The sequence below is a fragment of the Scylla paramamosain genome, chromosome 24, assembly GCF_035594125.1.
Source record: "Scylla paramamosain isolate STU-SP2022 chromosome 24, ASM3559412v1, whole genome shotgun sequence".
In the NCBI taxonomy this organism is placed as follows: domain Eukaryota; kingdom Metazoa; phylum Arthropoda; class Malacostraca; order Decapoda; family Portunidae; genus Scylla; species Scylla paramamosain.
Window position 1 is genome coordinate 17,019,366 of NC_087174.1, and position 13,742 is coordinate 17,033,107.

The 13,742-nt window shown below is 39.7% G+C and overlaps 1 protein-coding gene across 7 annotated transcripts in view; it reads right to left on the minus strand.

Annotated features, from left to right (window-relative positions):
• LOC135112823 (beta-hexosaminidase subunit beta-like) overlaps positions 1-13,742 on the minus strand; it is a 165,632-nt gene that overhangs the window by 53,713 nt on the left and 98,177 nt on the right. For 6 of the 7 annotated variants that reach the window (XM_064027665.1, XM_064027667.1, XM_064027663.1 and 3 more), the window contains 3 exons: positions 11,833-11,887; positions 8,057-8,206; positions 26-151 (listed from right to left, as the gene is read on the minus strand). In XM_064027665.1, coding sequence (XP_063883735.1) covers positions 26-151; positions 8,057-8,206; positions 11,833-11,887 — 331 coding nt within the window. The remainder of the gene's footprint in view (positions 1-25; positions 152-8,056; positions 8,207-11,832; positions 11,888-13,742) is intronic. The other variant, XM_064027669.1, reaches the window with a different exon arrangement.

Here is a 13,742-nt window from a genome sequence, read left to right on the forward strand (position 1 = left end):
AGAGGAGTCACAGAACTGGAATTACCTGTTATTGGTGGGATAATTCTGGATGATATCAAACAGTTTCGTGATATAGTATTCTTCCAGCTTTTTGTAATCGCCGCTGATGCCAAGCTGCTCCATAAAGTCTGAGATGTGAGGATTGCTCTTCCTGAAAAATAAATAAGTAAGTAAATAATAGTAATAATAATAATAATAAAATCAAACACACACACACACACACACACACACACACACACATATATATATATATATATATATATATATATATATTGTTACGACCACAAATCCGGCCCTTCGCACAGCTGCCTTTATTTCAGTGACCTTCCTTAAGTCACCATGTACAAAACTTAGTGCGGGGCTCAATTACAGGTCACAAGGTCCATCTGGTCTCTTACACCCTGGTGTAAGACACCTGGTCTCTTACATATTACCAGGATCGGCCTTCCTACATTGCCACTTCCTGTGCAGTGTAATGCAGAGCCTAATTCATCTCCACAGGATCCTTCTGGTTTCTTGTGGTGAATTGCACAACTGAGATTGTCAGCCTGTTTCACCTCCTACAGGCATGGGAATATCACAAGTGCTATTGCCACTTCAACAGTTCGAAAAGGATCAATAGCCACGTTCTAGGAGGAAAAGCTACAGCAATCAACAGGATTATAATATTCTATGAATTTACCACCCTCACAAACAACAAAATAAAAATTCATCCACGTTCATAGAATATTACATCTGCCAAGCAACACCATCTACAACTTTTCAAAAGACAAACCACAGCCACTCAAGATCAGGCTTGGAGAAGAAGCAGACGCCACTGCACAGCAGAGGCATGGATATCCTCTAAGTCCAGAGTCCTTAAAAAAAACACTGAAACCATTTTTAACCACATTTAACAATACAACGAATACACTACAGTCACAAGAACAAACGAACTACAGACAAAGGGAGAGAGTCAGCCAACCGCTCTCCGATGAACCCCATTCGACTAACAGCAAAGGAGTCGGTGCGCTATATATTTCAGGCAATTTAAGAGGTACAACAATCACCGGAAGATTTCTGGAGACTCCTAATTCCCACCTCTTAGCAGGGACGTACTGCTTTAACGAAACAAATATCATATGAAAGTAAAAGCCCTCTAAGCTTAAATTCAAGTTTAATTTCCTCATCTCGCATTGCCTCTACACGCAAATCTATTTCGCTGGCTGTCTGCACACCGACTAACAAAGGAAGGCAGCGTCACAGGAAATCACTTATGCAAGAGGGGAGGGGGAGGAACGTGGGAACAACCCACCCCGTCCGCCGCTCGTCTCACTCAGGCTAGCTTACACAACAGAAACGGCTACCTTCAAAAATACTGTGAGCAGACTATAGGGGCAGGATGCATTCTGATTACAGGCAGGATGAACTCTTCAACTAAATAATACGTGGGGCTCAATAAAGGGGAACAATAGGAAGTATAGAAATTTAAATGAGGAAGAGGACAGACTATGCTCTGAAAATCTAACTCGTAGCACGCTTGACTACCCGTCCATGACGCGTTCACTTTCTACCCTGCCCCTGTCTCTCTAATTTCTTTGTCTCTCATCCCATCTCCTTCATTTTTCTCCTCACGTCCTCTTTTCGCTACCTACGTTCCATATTACAAAACTTATGAAATTTTCAGGAAACAACAAATTCAAAACTCTGCTCATAAAATCCTACTGAAACCGAGGCGCGCACAAATTACAAAACAGAGGCTGCTACAACACTAACACAAACAATTATCATAACATCAAAAAACAACTGGGCTCTTGCTTGGCCTTTCACAGTCAAACTGCCGCTTCTTTCTTTTCCTCCTACTTCTCCCTTGAAATCTGCCTTCGGTTTTCAGCCAGGACTTGTGATCTCCCTTCGACCACATCGGTGTGCAAGTTTACTTCTGCAGGTAGCCGCATCTGTATCACATTTCCAGCAGCTACGGCTGCTCCAACTTCTCTTTTGACTCATATCTCCGTCGTCTTCTCTTTCTTTTGCTTTCGCTACTTCTTCACCCTCTCTCACTTCTGCTCTCTCTACTACACATCTTACTCCTTCTTCTGTAGGTCAGATAAATGTGGCCTCAAGCCCTCAGCGTTATGACGACCGCGATAAGAGAAGGGTGGACGTAAGAGCTGAACGCTTCATGCTTTGTTTTCTAGTTATTTACCCTGTTCCTAACACGCTACAAAGTCGTAGGTAGTTTGTTTATACTGAAGAAGAAACAGAAGCTAAGGATGGAGATTCTAAACTAGAGGAAATCGGAGAGAAGCCACTGACAGTCATGTGTACTCCACTACTATGCAGGCGGCCTCTTCCATTCCTCAGCCTCTCTGTAATTTTTCAACATTTGTGTATCGACGACACAGCACATCACCAAATTAAGAGTCGTCATTAGATCAGATCAAACCAGCTTTTGAAAGGCAATTTCCCTCTCCTACGAGGAGGCAGTAGACACCTGCCGAAACGATAATTACTCCCAGGAAGATCTGAAGCACTGGTTCAGGAGGTGTTATAAAATTATCAATAACCCAGCTGTGACCTCACCGAAAGTTTCCCTTTGTGTCTCATAACACAAGGGGGCAGCCACAACCTGCCCTCTAAAGACAACGTTCTTCCTTCACACAAAATTACATGCACCCAGTTGCACACACCCTACATTCAAAATTTAAATTGAATATGGTAACTCCTACACCAGCCTCGATGTCCCCATCTGGCGAGGGGAACACAAATGTCCCTAGGCTGGACTGCTCTTCTGGTATCTACCCTGTCTTAATACCCCCTCAACTTTTTTTTCATTAACTTCTACAACATTCGCACCCTTAGATCTGGCTATGACTACAGTGTCAATTTCAGACTAAATCTATCTGTGTTGCATGTCTCTCACCCAACTTCTCTGACTATAAAAGAAAAAAAAAATCTTTGTCTTATAAAGTGGAGCACATCCTGACTCTTTCTTTTCGTGGAGATTTCCATTCTTGGAGACTTTAATGTTCACCACCAGCTTTGGGTTTCCTCTCCTTTCACTGAACATCATGGTGAACTAGCCTTTAACTTTGGTATCCTCCACAACCTAGAGTATCTAGTGCAGCACACTACTCATATTCCTGACCGTCTTGGAGATACGTCCAACATTCTTAACTTTTTCTTCACATCTAATCCTTTTGCTTATGCTGTCACCCTATCTTTTCTGTTGGGCTCCTTCGATAACAACCTTTTATCTGTATCTTGCCATATCGCTCCAATCCAATATGTTATACACGATAGACAGGTAGTCACAAAAGGTACTTGAGTTTTCCATCACCTGAATCTCATGCACTTTATATATATATATATATATATATATATATATATATATATATATATATATGTATAATTTTTCAGAAACATGTCAAGTCTGTTCTCCAACTAACAAAAAAATAAATAAATAAATAAAAATGAAATATATTAATTGATAGAAAATGTCAAAATTTTTAAAGATCTATCTCCCCTCGGATTTATTGGCCTTAGCAATAACTTTATTTTTTTTTTCATCTTTTCCTCTTTTATTTCAACCTGGTGGTACCATTGCCATCTCATCTGTCTCTAAAGCTGAACTCTTAGCTGAATCTTTTGCTAAAAAAAAAAAAAAAAGAAAAAAAAAAGAAAAATCACACCTAGGACTTGTTCCCCTCCCCCCCTCCCACTTTTTCAACTACTTCATGCTACCCATTAAAATCCTTCGCAGTGATGTTTTTCATGTCGTTGCTGGCCTTAACCTTACGGACCTGATGAGGTACCTCCTATTGTTCTCCAAAACTACGCCTCCGTGCTCACACTTTGCCTAGTCAAACTCTTCCAAATTTGTTTATCACCGTCTACCTTTCCTTCCTGCAGGAATATTGCCAAAAACTTCAGCCTGTTTTAAAAAGGATTGCCTTAGACATATCAACAGCTTTTGACAGAGTCTAGCACAAAGTTTTGATTTCCAAACTATTCTCCTACGGCTTCAATCCTTCTCTCTGTAACTTCTCAAGTTTCCTCTCAAACCGTTCTATTTCAACTGTCGTATGCAGTCACTGGTCAAAAGGTACTTGAGTCTATTAACAGTAGTGTTCCTAAACCGAACATCTTGTCCTATCCACTCTTTCGCTGATGATACCATCTTGCAATTTTCCACGTCTTTTCGAAGGTGTCCAATCCTTCAGGAAGTAAACGGCTGACGCAAGGGAACCACAGAAAGCCTGACTTTTTATCTCTTTAAATTTTTTGATTGCAGTAGATCAAACTTAGTAATGTTCATTGCCCCAAAAACTCAATTTCCCCGTCTATCAACTCGACACAACCTTCCAGATAACTATCCCCATATTCTTCAATGACACCCAACTGTTCCACTCTTCTTCACTGAACATCCTCGGTCTGTCTTTTACTTATAATCCAAACTGGAAACTTCAGATTTCATCTTTAGGTAAAACAACTTCTCTAAAGTTAGGTGTTCTCAGTCATCTCCTCCAGCTTTTCTCACTCCCCGGCTACAAATTCTGCACAGAGGGCCTTATCCGTCCACATATGGAGTATGCTTCACATGTTTCATACCGTTATATTAGACAGGATGCAATAAAAAGTTTTCATCTTATCAGTTCCTCTCCAATTGACTGCCTTCAGCCTCTTTCTCATCGCCGCAATGTTGCAACTCTTGCTATCTTCTACCGCTATTTTCAGTCTAACTTTTCTTTTGATCTTGCTAATTGCTTGCCTCCCCTCCTACCGCGGCCTCGTTGCACGAGTCTTTCTTCTTTCTCTCACTCCTATTCTTCCTACATCTCTAATGCAAGAATTAACCAGTTTTCTCTATCATTCATCCTTTTCTTTGGTAAACTCTGGAACTACCTGCCTGCTTTTGTATTTCCTCTTTCCAATGATTCTTTCAAAGTTTGTTTCAAAAGAATCAAGACTATATATATATATATATATATATATATATATATATATATATATATATATATATATATATATATATATATATATATATATATATATATATATCTATATATACCATTATATATGGCATCTGTATGGTAACTGCAATAATTGGACCAATTTTTTATTTATTTATTTATTTATTTTTTTTTTTTTGTTGCGCTTGGCCAGTGGCCTTCTTGCATTAAAATAAATAAATAAATAAATAAATCATAGCCCCAAAGGAAAGTAATTATATTTCCTCCCCCTTGGAGCACCTGGAGAGAGCTTTTTCTAAGGGGCATGAGGCTTATTGCCTCTCTCTCTCTCTCTCTCTCTCTCTCTCTCTCTCTCTCTCTCTCTCTCTCTCTCTCTCTCTCTCTCTCTCTCTCCCTTAAGACGCTACTCATAACTATTGTCATGTTATTGGCCGAGTTTACCTTGAATGGGATAACGTTTTCTTAGTGTCCCCGTGTTTCGGTTACCTGCCATTCGGGCATTATCCTCTTTTTTGTTATAAGTAGTGTAAGGCTTATTTACCCATTTTATATCATGTAGTATTATCCTCTTTATAATTTAAGTTCTCTATATCTTTGTATGTATAAGGAAGGAAGTATAATTGAGGTGAAATACGTTGAGAACGAGGGGAGCTTGAGTGGGCAACAACACATTCCAAGGAGGGGAAAGGTAGAGCGCCTTAGGTCATGAGGAAAGGTGGAGGGAAGGCGTCTCTCAGGGAAGGATCTTGGTGTGGACTGGTGGTGGAGTGAGTTTGTGGAGGTATTAGTGGTGTAGCGGTATAACCTTGATATCCAGGATCAGGTTAGTGAGTCTTTTGTGGTACCAAGAGCTCTTGTCCGCTGAAATTCGGTTGTTGAGTTGTGCCGGTGACGCTGTTGGAAGGGGTCATAGGTCAAACTGGCAGCCATTTTGTGAGTGGAGGTTGTGGTGTTAACCTTGGAAGTTGGTGTTGTGGTGTATTGGTGATTTTAGGGACGATGTTATGGTGTTATGGGTAATCTTTGGTGATAATGGTAATCTCCTGTGAGGCTTGAGGTGAAATACGGGAATTATTGTCTGGGGACGCGGTAATGGCGTCCGGGTAAATTCCTGCGGTTGAGGGGAAGTCAAGGTAAAGGTGGAGTGAGAGATAATTCTGGCGATTTCGGATAGGTCGGGTAGGCACTCGAAGCCTTTAAAAATCCAGACCTTTAAAACTTTCCGGGATCAGTGTAACGTCCACTTTCTTGGAAAGATAACCGGTATCGTACGATCGCAGGTAAGTAAGCGATCGTGACACTATATATATATATATATATATATATATATATATATATATATATATATATATATATATATATATATATATATATATATATATATATATATATATTATTCATCTATCTTATTTTAATTTTCTACGTAATATAATTGAAGTTACGTGGCGTAGTTTTAGGAAAAGGGACATCGCTATACGTTCACGATGAACCCACTCTAGCCGCCACTTTGACCTAGTCGCAGTATAGCAGAAAATACTATAACTGTGGTTGTATGGTGCTTGTACATATATTAATTACCTAAGCATTGTCAGCTAGTTGTTCCAAGGGCAGCTAAATGTGCTACTAGCGAGGGTTGGTGAGGCTTGGCGAAGAATAAGGAAGATTGAGAGGTGGTGAGCTGACTAGCCTGAATAGTCGCTGACGTTGCAGTTCTGCCTCGTGCTACGATTTTGACTATTCTTGTAAGAAATAATGAAAAGTCACGGAAAAAAGCAAGTTTTAATACAAACTATCTAGACGGACGCTTTTTACGCTTTAATTCCCAAGTTTGATGACAATTTACAATCTGAGGCTGAATGGTTCACGGAGACGTAGCTGGTGTGTCGCCTGAGGGATATTAAGGATCTCACCAAAGTTGTTAAGTGAAGTGGAGAGGAAAGATATAAAGAAAATCAATGTTGCTTTGTATTCTGCGTTCTCTGTGGATCAATTCGTGGCTTAAGAGTTCTTTATGGCTCGACGACTGAAGAGTGGTGAAGCAGTTGACGTCTACAACGCTTGTCATTCTTCTTTGGTAGCGTGAGTAACACCTCGTTTGTGCTTTTGTTGCTGGCTTTCTAGACACAATCTGTTTCTAGACAATCTGTTAGCTGTTTCGAGTGGGAACTGGCACTGAGGCCATGACACTCAAATCCTCAATCGTGTACGGGCGTTGAAAACGGAAGAAAATTGCCGAGGTGCGCCGGAAATTGCCATTTCGCTACGACAGATTACTAGGTACGTGAGAAGAGTACACGAGTTACAATTGTGGCCTGCCGAATGATCTGGCTCGGGACTGCTAGATGGAGAGGACGCGCTGGAAAAACGATCGTTGTGGTCGTATTATCTGCCAGCGCTGCGGCGAGATGGGACGCAAATTCTTGTCCAGGAAACGACGCAAGAGATGGGGTATCGGCACACATTAGAGGATATGAAATTTATTTTTCAACATAAACACTATGAAGCCCAATATACTTGTAATCGGTGGTCCCAGCTAGTTGTGCGTTATTAAGTTACACCATGTCGAAGTAGCTTTTTTTTTTTTTTCACGTCGGCAATTGAAGCAAATTAGGTGTCTTTCAGAGATTTTTAAGATGAGGAAATTATAAAAACAAAAGCCAGAGCCAGATCACGACTGCGTGTTGGATGCTGAATGATTTTTTCAACGAAACTCTTGTAGCAGAGGCTGCGTGTCGTAGTGGAAGAAGACGCTTCAGATTTACCACAATGAGAACAGTCATACAATTGGACGCAGAATTAAATTTACTTTCAAGTGATATGTGTAATGGACAGTTGACTGAGGAAAATTTTTTACTTAAACCGAGTGAAGTTGGCAGTTGTATTGTACTATTTTAGGTGTTTTTGGTGGGTAATTTGTGCTGTATGGGCAACGACTGTCCTTCGTTGCTACTCGCCTACTGGCCCTAATGTAGATTTACCAGAAAAATCTCTTTCGTAATCTCTCTCTCTCTCTCTCTCTCTCTCTCTCTCTCTCTCTCTCTCTCTCTCTCTCTCTCTCTCGACGACGATGACGACGACGACGACGATGACGACGACATTACCAACAATCAAAGGAAACTTCGTCTGCTCCGAGGTGGATGTATAGGTCAGGAAAGCGGCTGGTCACCTCCCAGAAAAACGCATCCAGAAAGTCGTAGTTGGCGCTGTGAGATGGGTCGATCGGACCAAATGTTCCATCGGGATCAGAACCCCTGGCGATGAAAATTCATTATTTAATTGAACATAGTGATATGAACATCAAAAAAAGCCCTTTTACTAACTTCGATATTATACAAAATGTTTTTTTTTTTTTTAACAAAGTCATTAGCAGAGCCAAAGGAAGATCAAGGGTATTTAAAAAAAAAAGTAAATTAATAAAAAAAATAAATAAAAAAATAAATGAATAAAAATCTGAGATAAACCACACTATCTAAAGGGAAAGACTTAAGACAATAAATATTATGGTAAGCCAAATGAGATCAAAACTTACTTTGCAGTTTTAGTTCCCGCATTATATATATATATATAATATATATATATATATATATATATAGAGAGAGAGAGAGAGAGAGAGAGAGAGAGAGAGAGAGAGAGAGAGAGAGAGAGAGAGAGAGAGAGATTTTCCAGGGATCAAGACAGCAACACTTGTACATTTTTTTTTTTTGTAGTTGTTGAAGAGATTAATTGAGAAAGGAAAGAAAAGGAGCGATATTACATAATATCCCATAAAGTAGTATGATTTCGACAAACTGCAACAAAGACGAATATTAAATCAGATGCACACATTTAAAAAGCCGAAGTCCATTTTGAGCCAGTCAGTTACTAATAAACCACCATAGTTCCTCGTCATATCAATTTATTATTGAAGATCTTGTGAACATTTCACTCTCTTTTATGGGATTAATCAGTCTTCATAGTATTGTAACCCGAGAATGACCAAGAAGAAATAAAACACGTAAAAAGGAGAAAGAATGAATGAAAAAAAAAATGAAGAAGGAAGTAAGAAAGTAAAAAGAATACATGAGGGAAGAAGATGATAAACATGAAAGCAGGTACCAAGATTACAAGAAGCTATCAGCACCCTAACAGATGAGAAATGAGACGCGACTACCGAGAACAAGATGCGGTGAGTCATCACAAGATTAACAGAGCTTGAAATTAGCAGCAGATTACAAGAAGAGATACCCAGGTGGCTATCACTAAATTAATATGCGAGGGAAGCAGAGGTCACCAGAAGCAAATTACGTAGACAAGACGGACAGCCAGCACACCATAGGAAACTCCGCCTCCTTGTTCACGATTAGATGAAGATGCGATTACCGAATTACTCAAGAATGAATCTTATTGAAAGTTAAGGGAAAATAAATTATCGAAATATGGAAAGATAAATACAGTTACTTGAAAATGGATCTTATTGAAAGCACAGGAAAATTAACCATATGGTTGAAGTATGGGAAAATAAATGTAGTTACTCAAAAATTAACCTTATTGAAAGTTATGAGGAAATAAACCGTATGATCGAAATATTGGAAAATAAATCTTGTAGCAATGGAATCCTTGTTGGGGAAAAAGGTCGCTCTAACATCACGTGTATATTATGTGTAGGAGACGGGAATAGAGGAGACAGAGACAAGCTAGACAGAGCTGTCGGAGCAGAGAGGGTCAAGATGGGCAAGCCCTCTGCCAGTGAAACAGTAAGTAAAGCCAAACGATTGTAATGAAGTCAGAATAAAAAAAATGTTGGTGTTATATACTGACAGAGGGGACTGGCTATGCGTAGGGTGTGCTTTCTTATTGAATATTAGTTGCAGGATCTGTGCAGGATGTGTTTTATCATTGGGTGTTAATTTCGAGAAGCGATTTGAATTAGAAGAGTAATGTGAAATATTCCGAGATAATTGATGGAAAGAGTGCAGAAATGGCGCCTTTTGTGGTAGCTTAGTCAATTAGCTTTGTTATTTCCTTTCTTTGTACAAATGTTCTTCGCTGCGATGTTCTTAAAGATGAAGGCTCCATTGACTCGCATCAGAGGTGGAGGTTGAGTTCCATAGATGGCTGGTAGGATTTTTTGCCTGGTGCGGGGATGAGCAAGGTTTAAAATAGGCTGGACAACTGTTTAGATATTGATTGTTATTCAAGGCATAGGATGAAATTACTTTGGTAAGGTCAGGAACAAGTTGTTTAGGGGATTTACAAAGGTGTCCGTTAAAATTAAGAGATAAAGGAAAGAATCCTTTTTGTGGCAATTCAGCGAATCGCAGGCTTACAACTCAATGAAAAAAAATAATGGATAGACTGTCATCGACATCTGAGACTACTTCTACGGCAAAGATATTTTGTATGACAGGAATGGAATTCACTTATTTTGTGTGACAGGAGTGGAATGCATTTATCATCCATTAGTGTTCGAGTCTTGACTACAATATTCCAGCAGGAGGTTATTGCACCTTAGCAAAGCTTTCGTTAGTGAAAAGGAAGAATGGGTCTATAAGGAAAGGTTAGAAAATTAGTTAAATCAAGAAAAGAGGTTAACAAAACGGAGACGAGGGATAGCTCAAGTATTTACTGTACGAACTGAAGGAACATTTGAAACAAAATAGACTTGTTTAAAGCAACGGCATGCGTTGAATATTTTGGTATTATTGCATAAACAGAAACGTGGATAGATATCTTAGGGAAAGTATTTCATCCAGAGATTCAGATAGATCACAAAGACAGAATAAAAAAAAAAAGGGACTGTATCGCGCTCTATGTTAGAGACACATTACAATATTGTGTTAACAGTACAAAAAAGTAGATAACAAGACATGAGTCGACATGGATTGACGTCAAGATAGGAATGCAAACTATGCTATTGGGATTAGAGTATAGGTCACCGAACACTGCAAAAAAAGCTTTTAGCCCATTATAGCAGAAGACAAATAGGTCAGACAGATATAATCAGTATGTGTGTTAGGATACTTCAACTTTAGAAACATAGTCTGGAATCTGATTGTGGGAGATACCAGAACAGAGGACTTTCAAAATTTAATACATCATTTTTTTTAAGGAGGTAATCTCGGAATCTGCATGGAGGAATAACATTCTATGCTCAGTTCTGACAAATAGGGTCACATAGGTGGAAGTCAGAGGACAGTTATAATAGTGAAACGGATACATCAGCAGGAAGATCTTTTGACTGATTTAACTCTCACACCCCTTACAGAGGCAATAACAATTAATAAATTAAAGGACTTGAGCCTGAGCTAGGCTCGAACGTTCGACCATAAAATAAGTCCCTCACGCTTCCACAACCAGCCAGACACTTAACAGAGCCTAACCTGACTGTCATCAAATTAGTACTTTACCTGAGAGCAAGGTACTTTTGTCAACCTGTTCCATTCTTTCCCTGTGCCTCCCTCTCACGCCTTTCCCTTCTGTCACTGAAGGAACTCCTTGTCCTAGCTTTGGCGGTCTTCGAGGTCTTGGAGAATTTTTTTTTTTTTTTTTTTATTCCCCTGAGTGCCACAGTCCACACTTCCCCCGTCATCTTACTAGGTAAGGTGACAGATTGGTGAAGGTCAGATTCTTCTCCTGGCACTAAAATCCTCACCTTCAATTCAGCTTCCAGCTCAGAGATCCTCCCAAGGAACTCTGGCTCCACTTTTCAAATCCTCTAACGAAACTCATCCTCCAGTACTGTAACCTTCGTAATAAAAGAAGCATTAAATCAAAGGAACTAGCAGCCAGTAAACTCAGCAATAGCCAATAGAGTCAATAACAGCAGCTGTTTAATCAGCTTGAAGGTCTGACTTGAGACTTGCGCGGACTTATGCTATGAAGATATCTTCAGGCTTACTTGTAACATTCCGTCAGAAGGCAGGGCTGACCAGGACCCCATGATCGAGTGTGACCTGTATAAGTGAAACACAACGTTTACATAAATAAACATAGGAACAAATTGATAGAAAATCAGCTGATTACTCACTCATAATTAGTAAAGCTAATTTACTAGAGTAGACATAATACGGTGAGTATTACTACCTGCAAAAAAAAAAAATAAATAAATAAATAAATAATAATAATATTTTCGGATTATATATATATATATATATATATATATATATATATATATATATATATATATATATATATATATATATATATATATATATATATATACGAGACGTACAGAGCAACAGTAACATAAGCGACCTCGTGACCGAAATTATAATATTTAGTGCATTGTCTTCCCAACATTCCTACCGTGACGGCAGAGAGTGCGAACGTCAGAATAGACCCCGCAATAGGGTAAAAAAAAAAAAAAAAAAAATCCATCAAAGTGAAAATAACCGCGGAACCTTGTCGCGCTGGTGCCATAGAGAAGTAACTCCCTTTCCACAGCAGCGCGGGAGGAGCCAGCCAATTCCAATGTCATGCTAATGACATGTGACAAGTCACACATCACACCGGGGCACCTCCCCACCACCACACCCACACACTTCACGCTCTCCCTCCCTCTTGAAATATCTTGACACTTTCTATTAATGAAGGAGTTTTTGGCTAGTTGGAGTACAGACGTAGCATGATTTCAGGCAGAAATATAAAGGGTATGAGATTCTGGGGATGGAAGGCTCAAGTACCTTTTTATACCTTTTGTATAGAATGAGAACAGATTGTGTTAAACCAAAGTTTGGAAGGATGAGGTTGAGGAAAAGAGTGAGGAACGTACGCCTCCATGCCAGACACTATCATCTTTGTTATGGGCTCGGCACACAGAGATAGGTCTCTGAAACGGAAGCAGTAGTCACTTCAAGGAAAATCAGTAAAATACCTTATCAGCTCCCCCAACTAGCAGAGGCAAAACTCCAGAGGCACCTCCGCTTAGGGGGAACCTGAGGAGGGATTCGAGCGATAGGACAAGATACAGATATGAGATTGTGATCGGAGGAGCTCAACAAAGAAGAAAGGGTTCGGAGGAACTCAACAGAGAAGAAATGGTAACAACATAAGTAGAAGCATTAAAGGTTAGGAAAAGGTCAGGTATGTTGGGCATATCTCCAAGTTGGACAGGAATAAGAGTAGGGTGTTGCAGCAATTGATCTAGGTCGTGGAGGATAGCAAAGCTGAAGGTTAGTTAACCTGGATGATCAGTTAAGAGAGAGGAAACCCAAAGCTGGTGGTGAACATTGAAGTCTTAAAGAATGGAGGCTTCCGCGAATGTGAAGAAAGTCATAATTTGCTTCATTTTGGAAGTTAAGTAGTCAAAGAATTTCCTATAGCCAGAGGGGTTAGGTGAGAGGAATATAGCATAAATAAATTTAATTTGAGAGAGACTATGTAGTCGTAGCCAGATGGTGGAAAACTCGGAAGATTCAAGAGCGTGGGCACGAGAGCAGGTTAAGTCTTTGCTCTCATAAATGCAACATCCAGTTATGGATTGAAAATGAGGACAGAGGAAGTAGGAAGGAACAGAAAAGGGGTTACTACCAGTTGCCTCAGACACCTGCGTTTCAGTGAGGAAAAGAAGACGAGGGTTAGTAGAGGACAGGTGGTGTTCTATAGATTGAAAATTAGATCTAAATCCACGAATGTTGTAGAAGTTAATGAACAAAAATTTGAGGGGGGGGGGTGTCAAGACACTTAGGATCGATACCAGAAAAGCAGTCCGAACTGGGGACATTTGTAGTCACCTCCTCAGATGGAGATTGCGAGGCTGGTGTAGGAGTCACCATGATAATTTTGAATTTTGAGTGAAGGGTGTGTGTG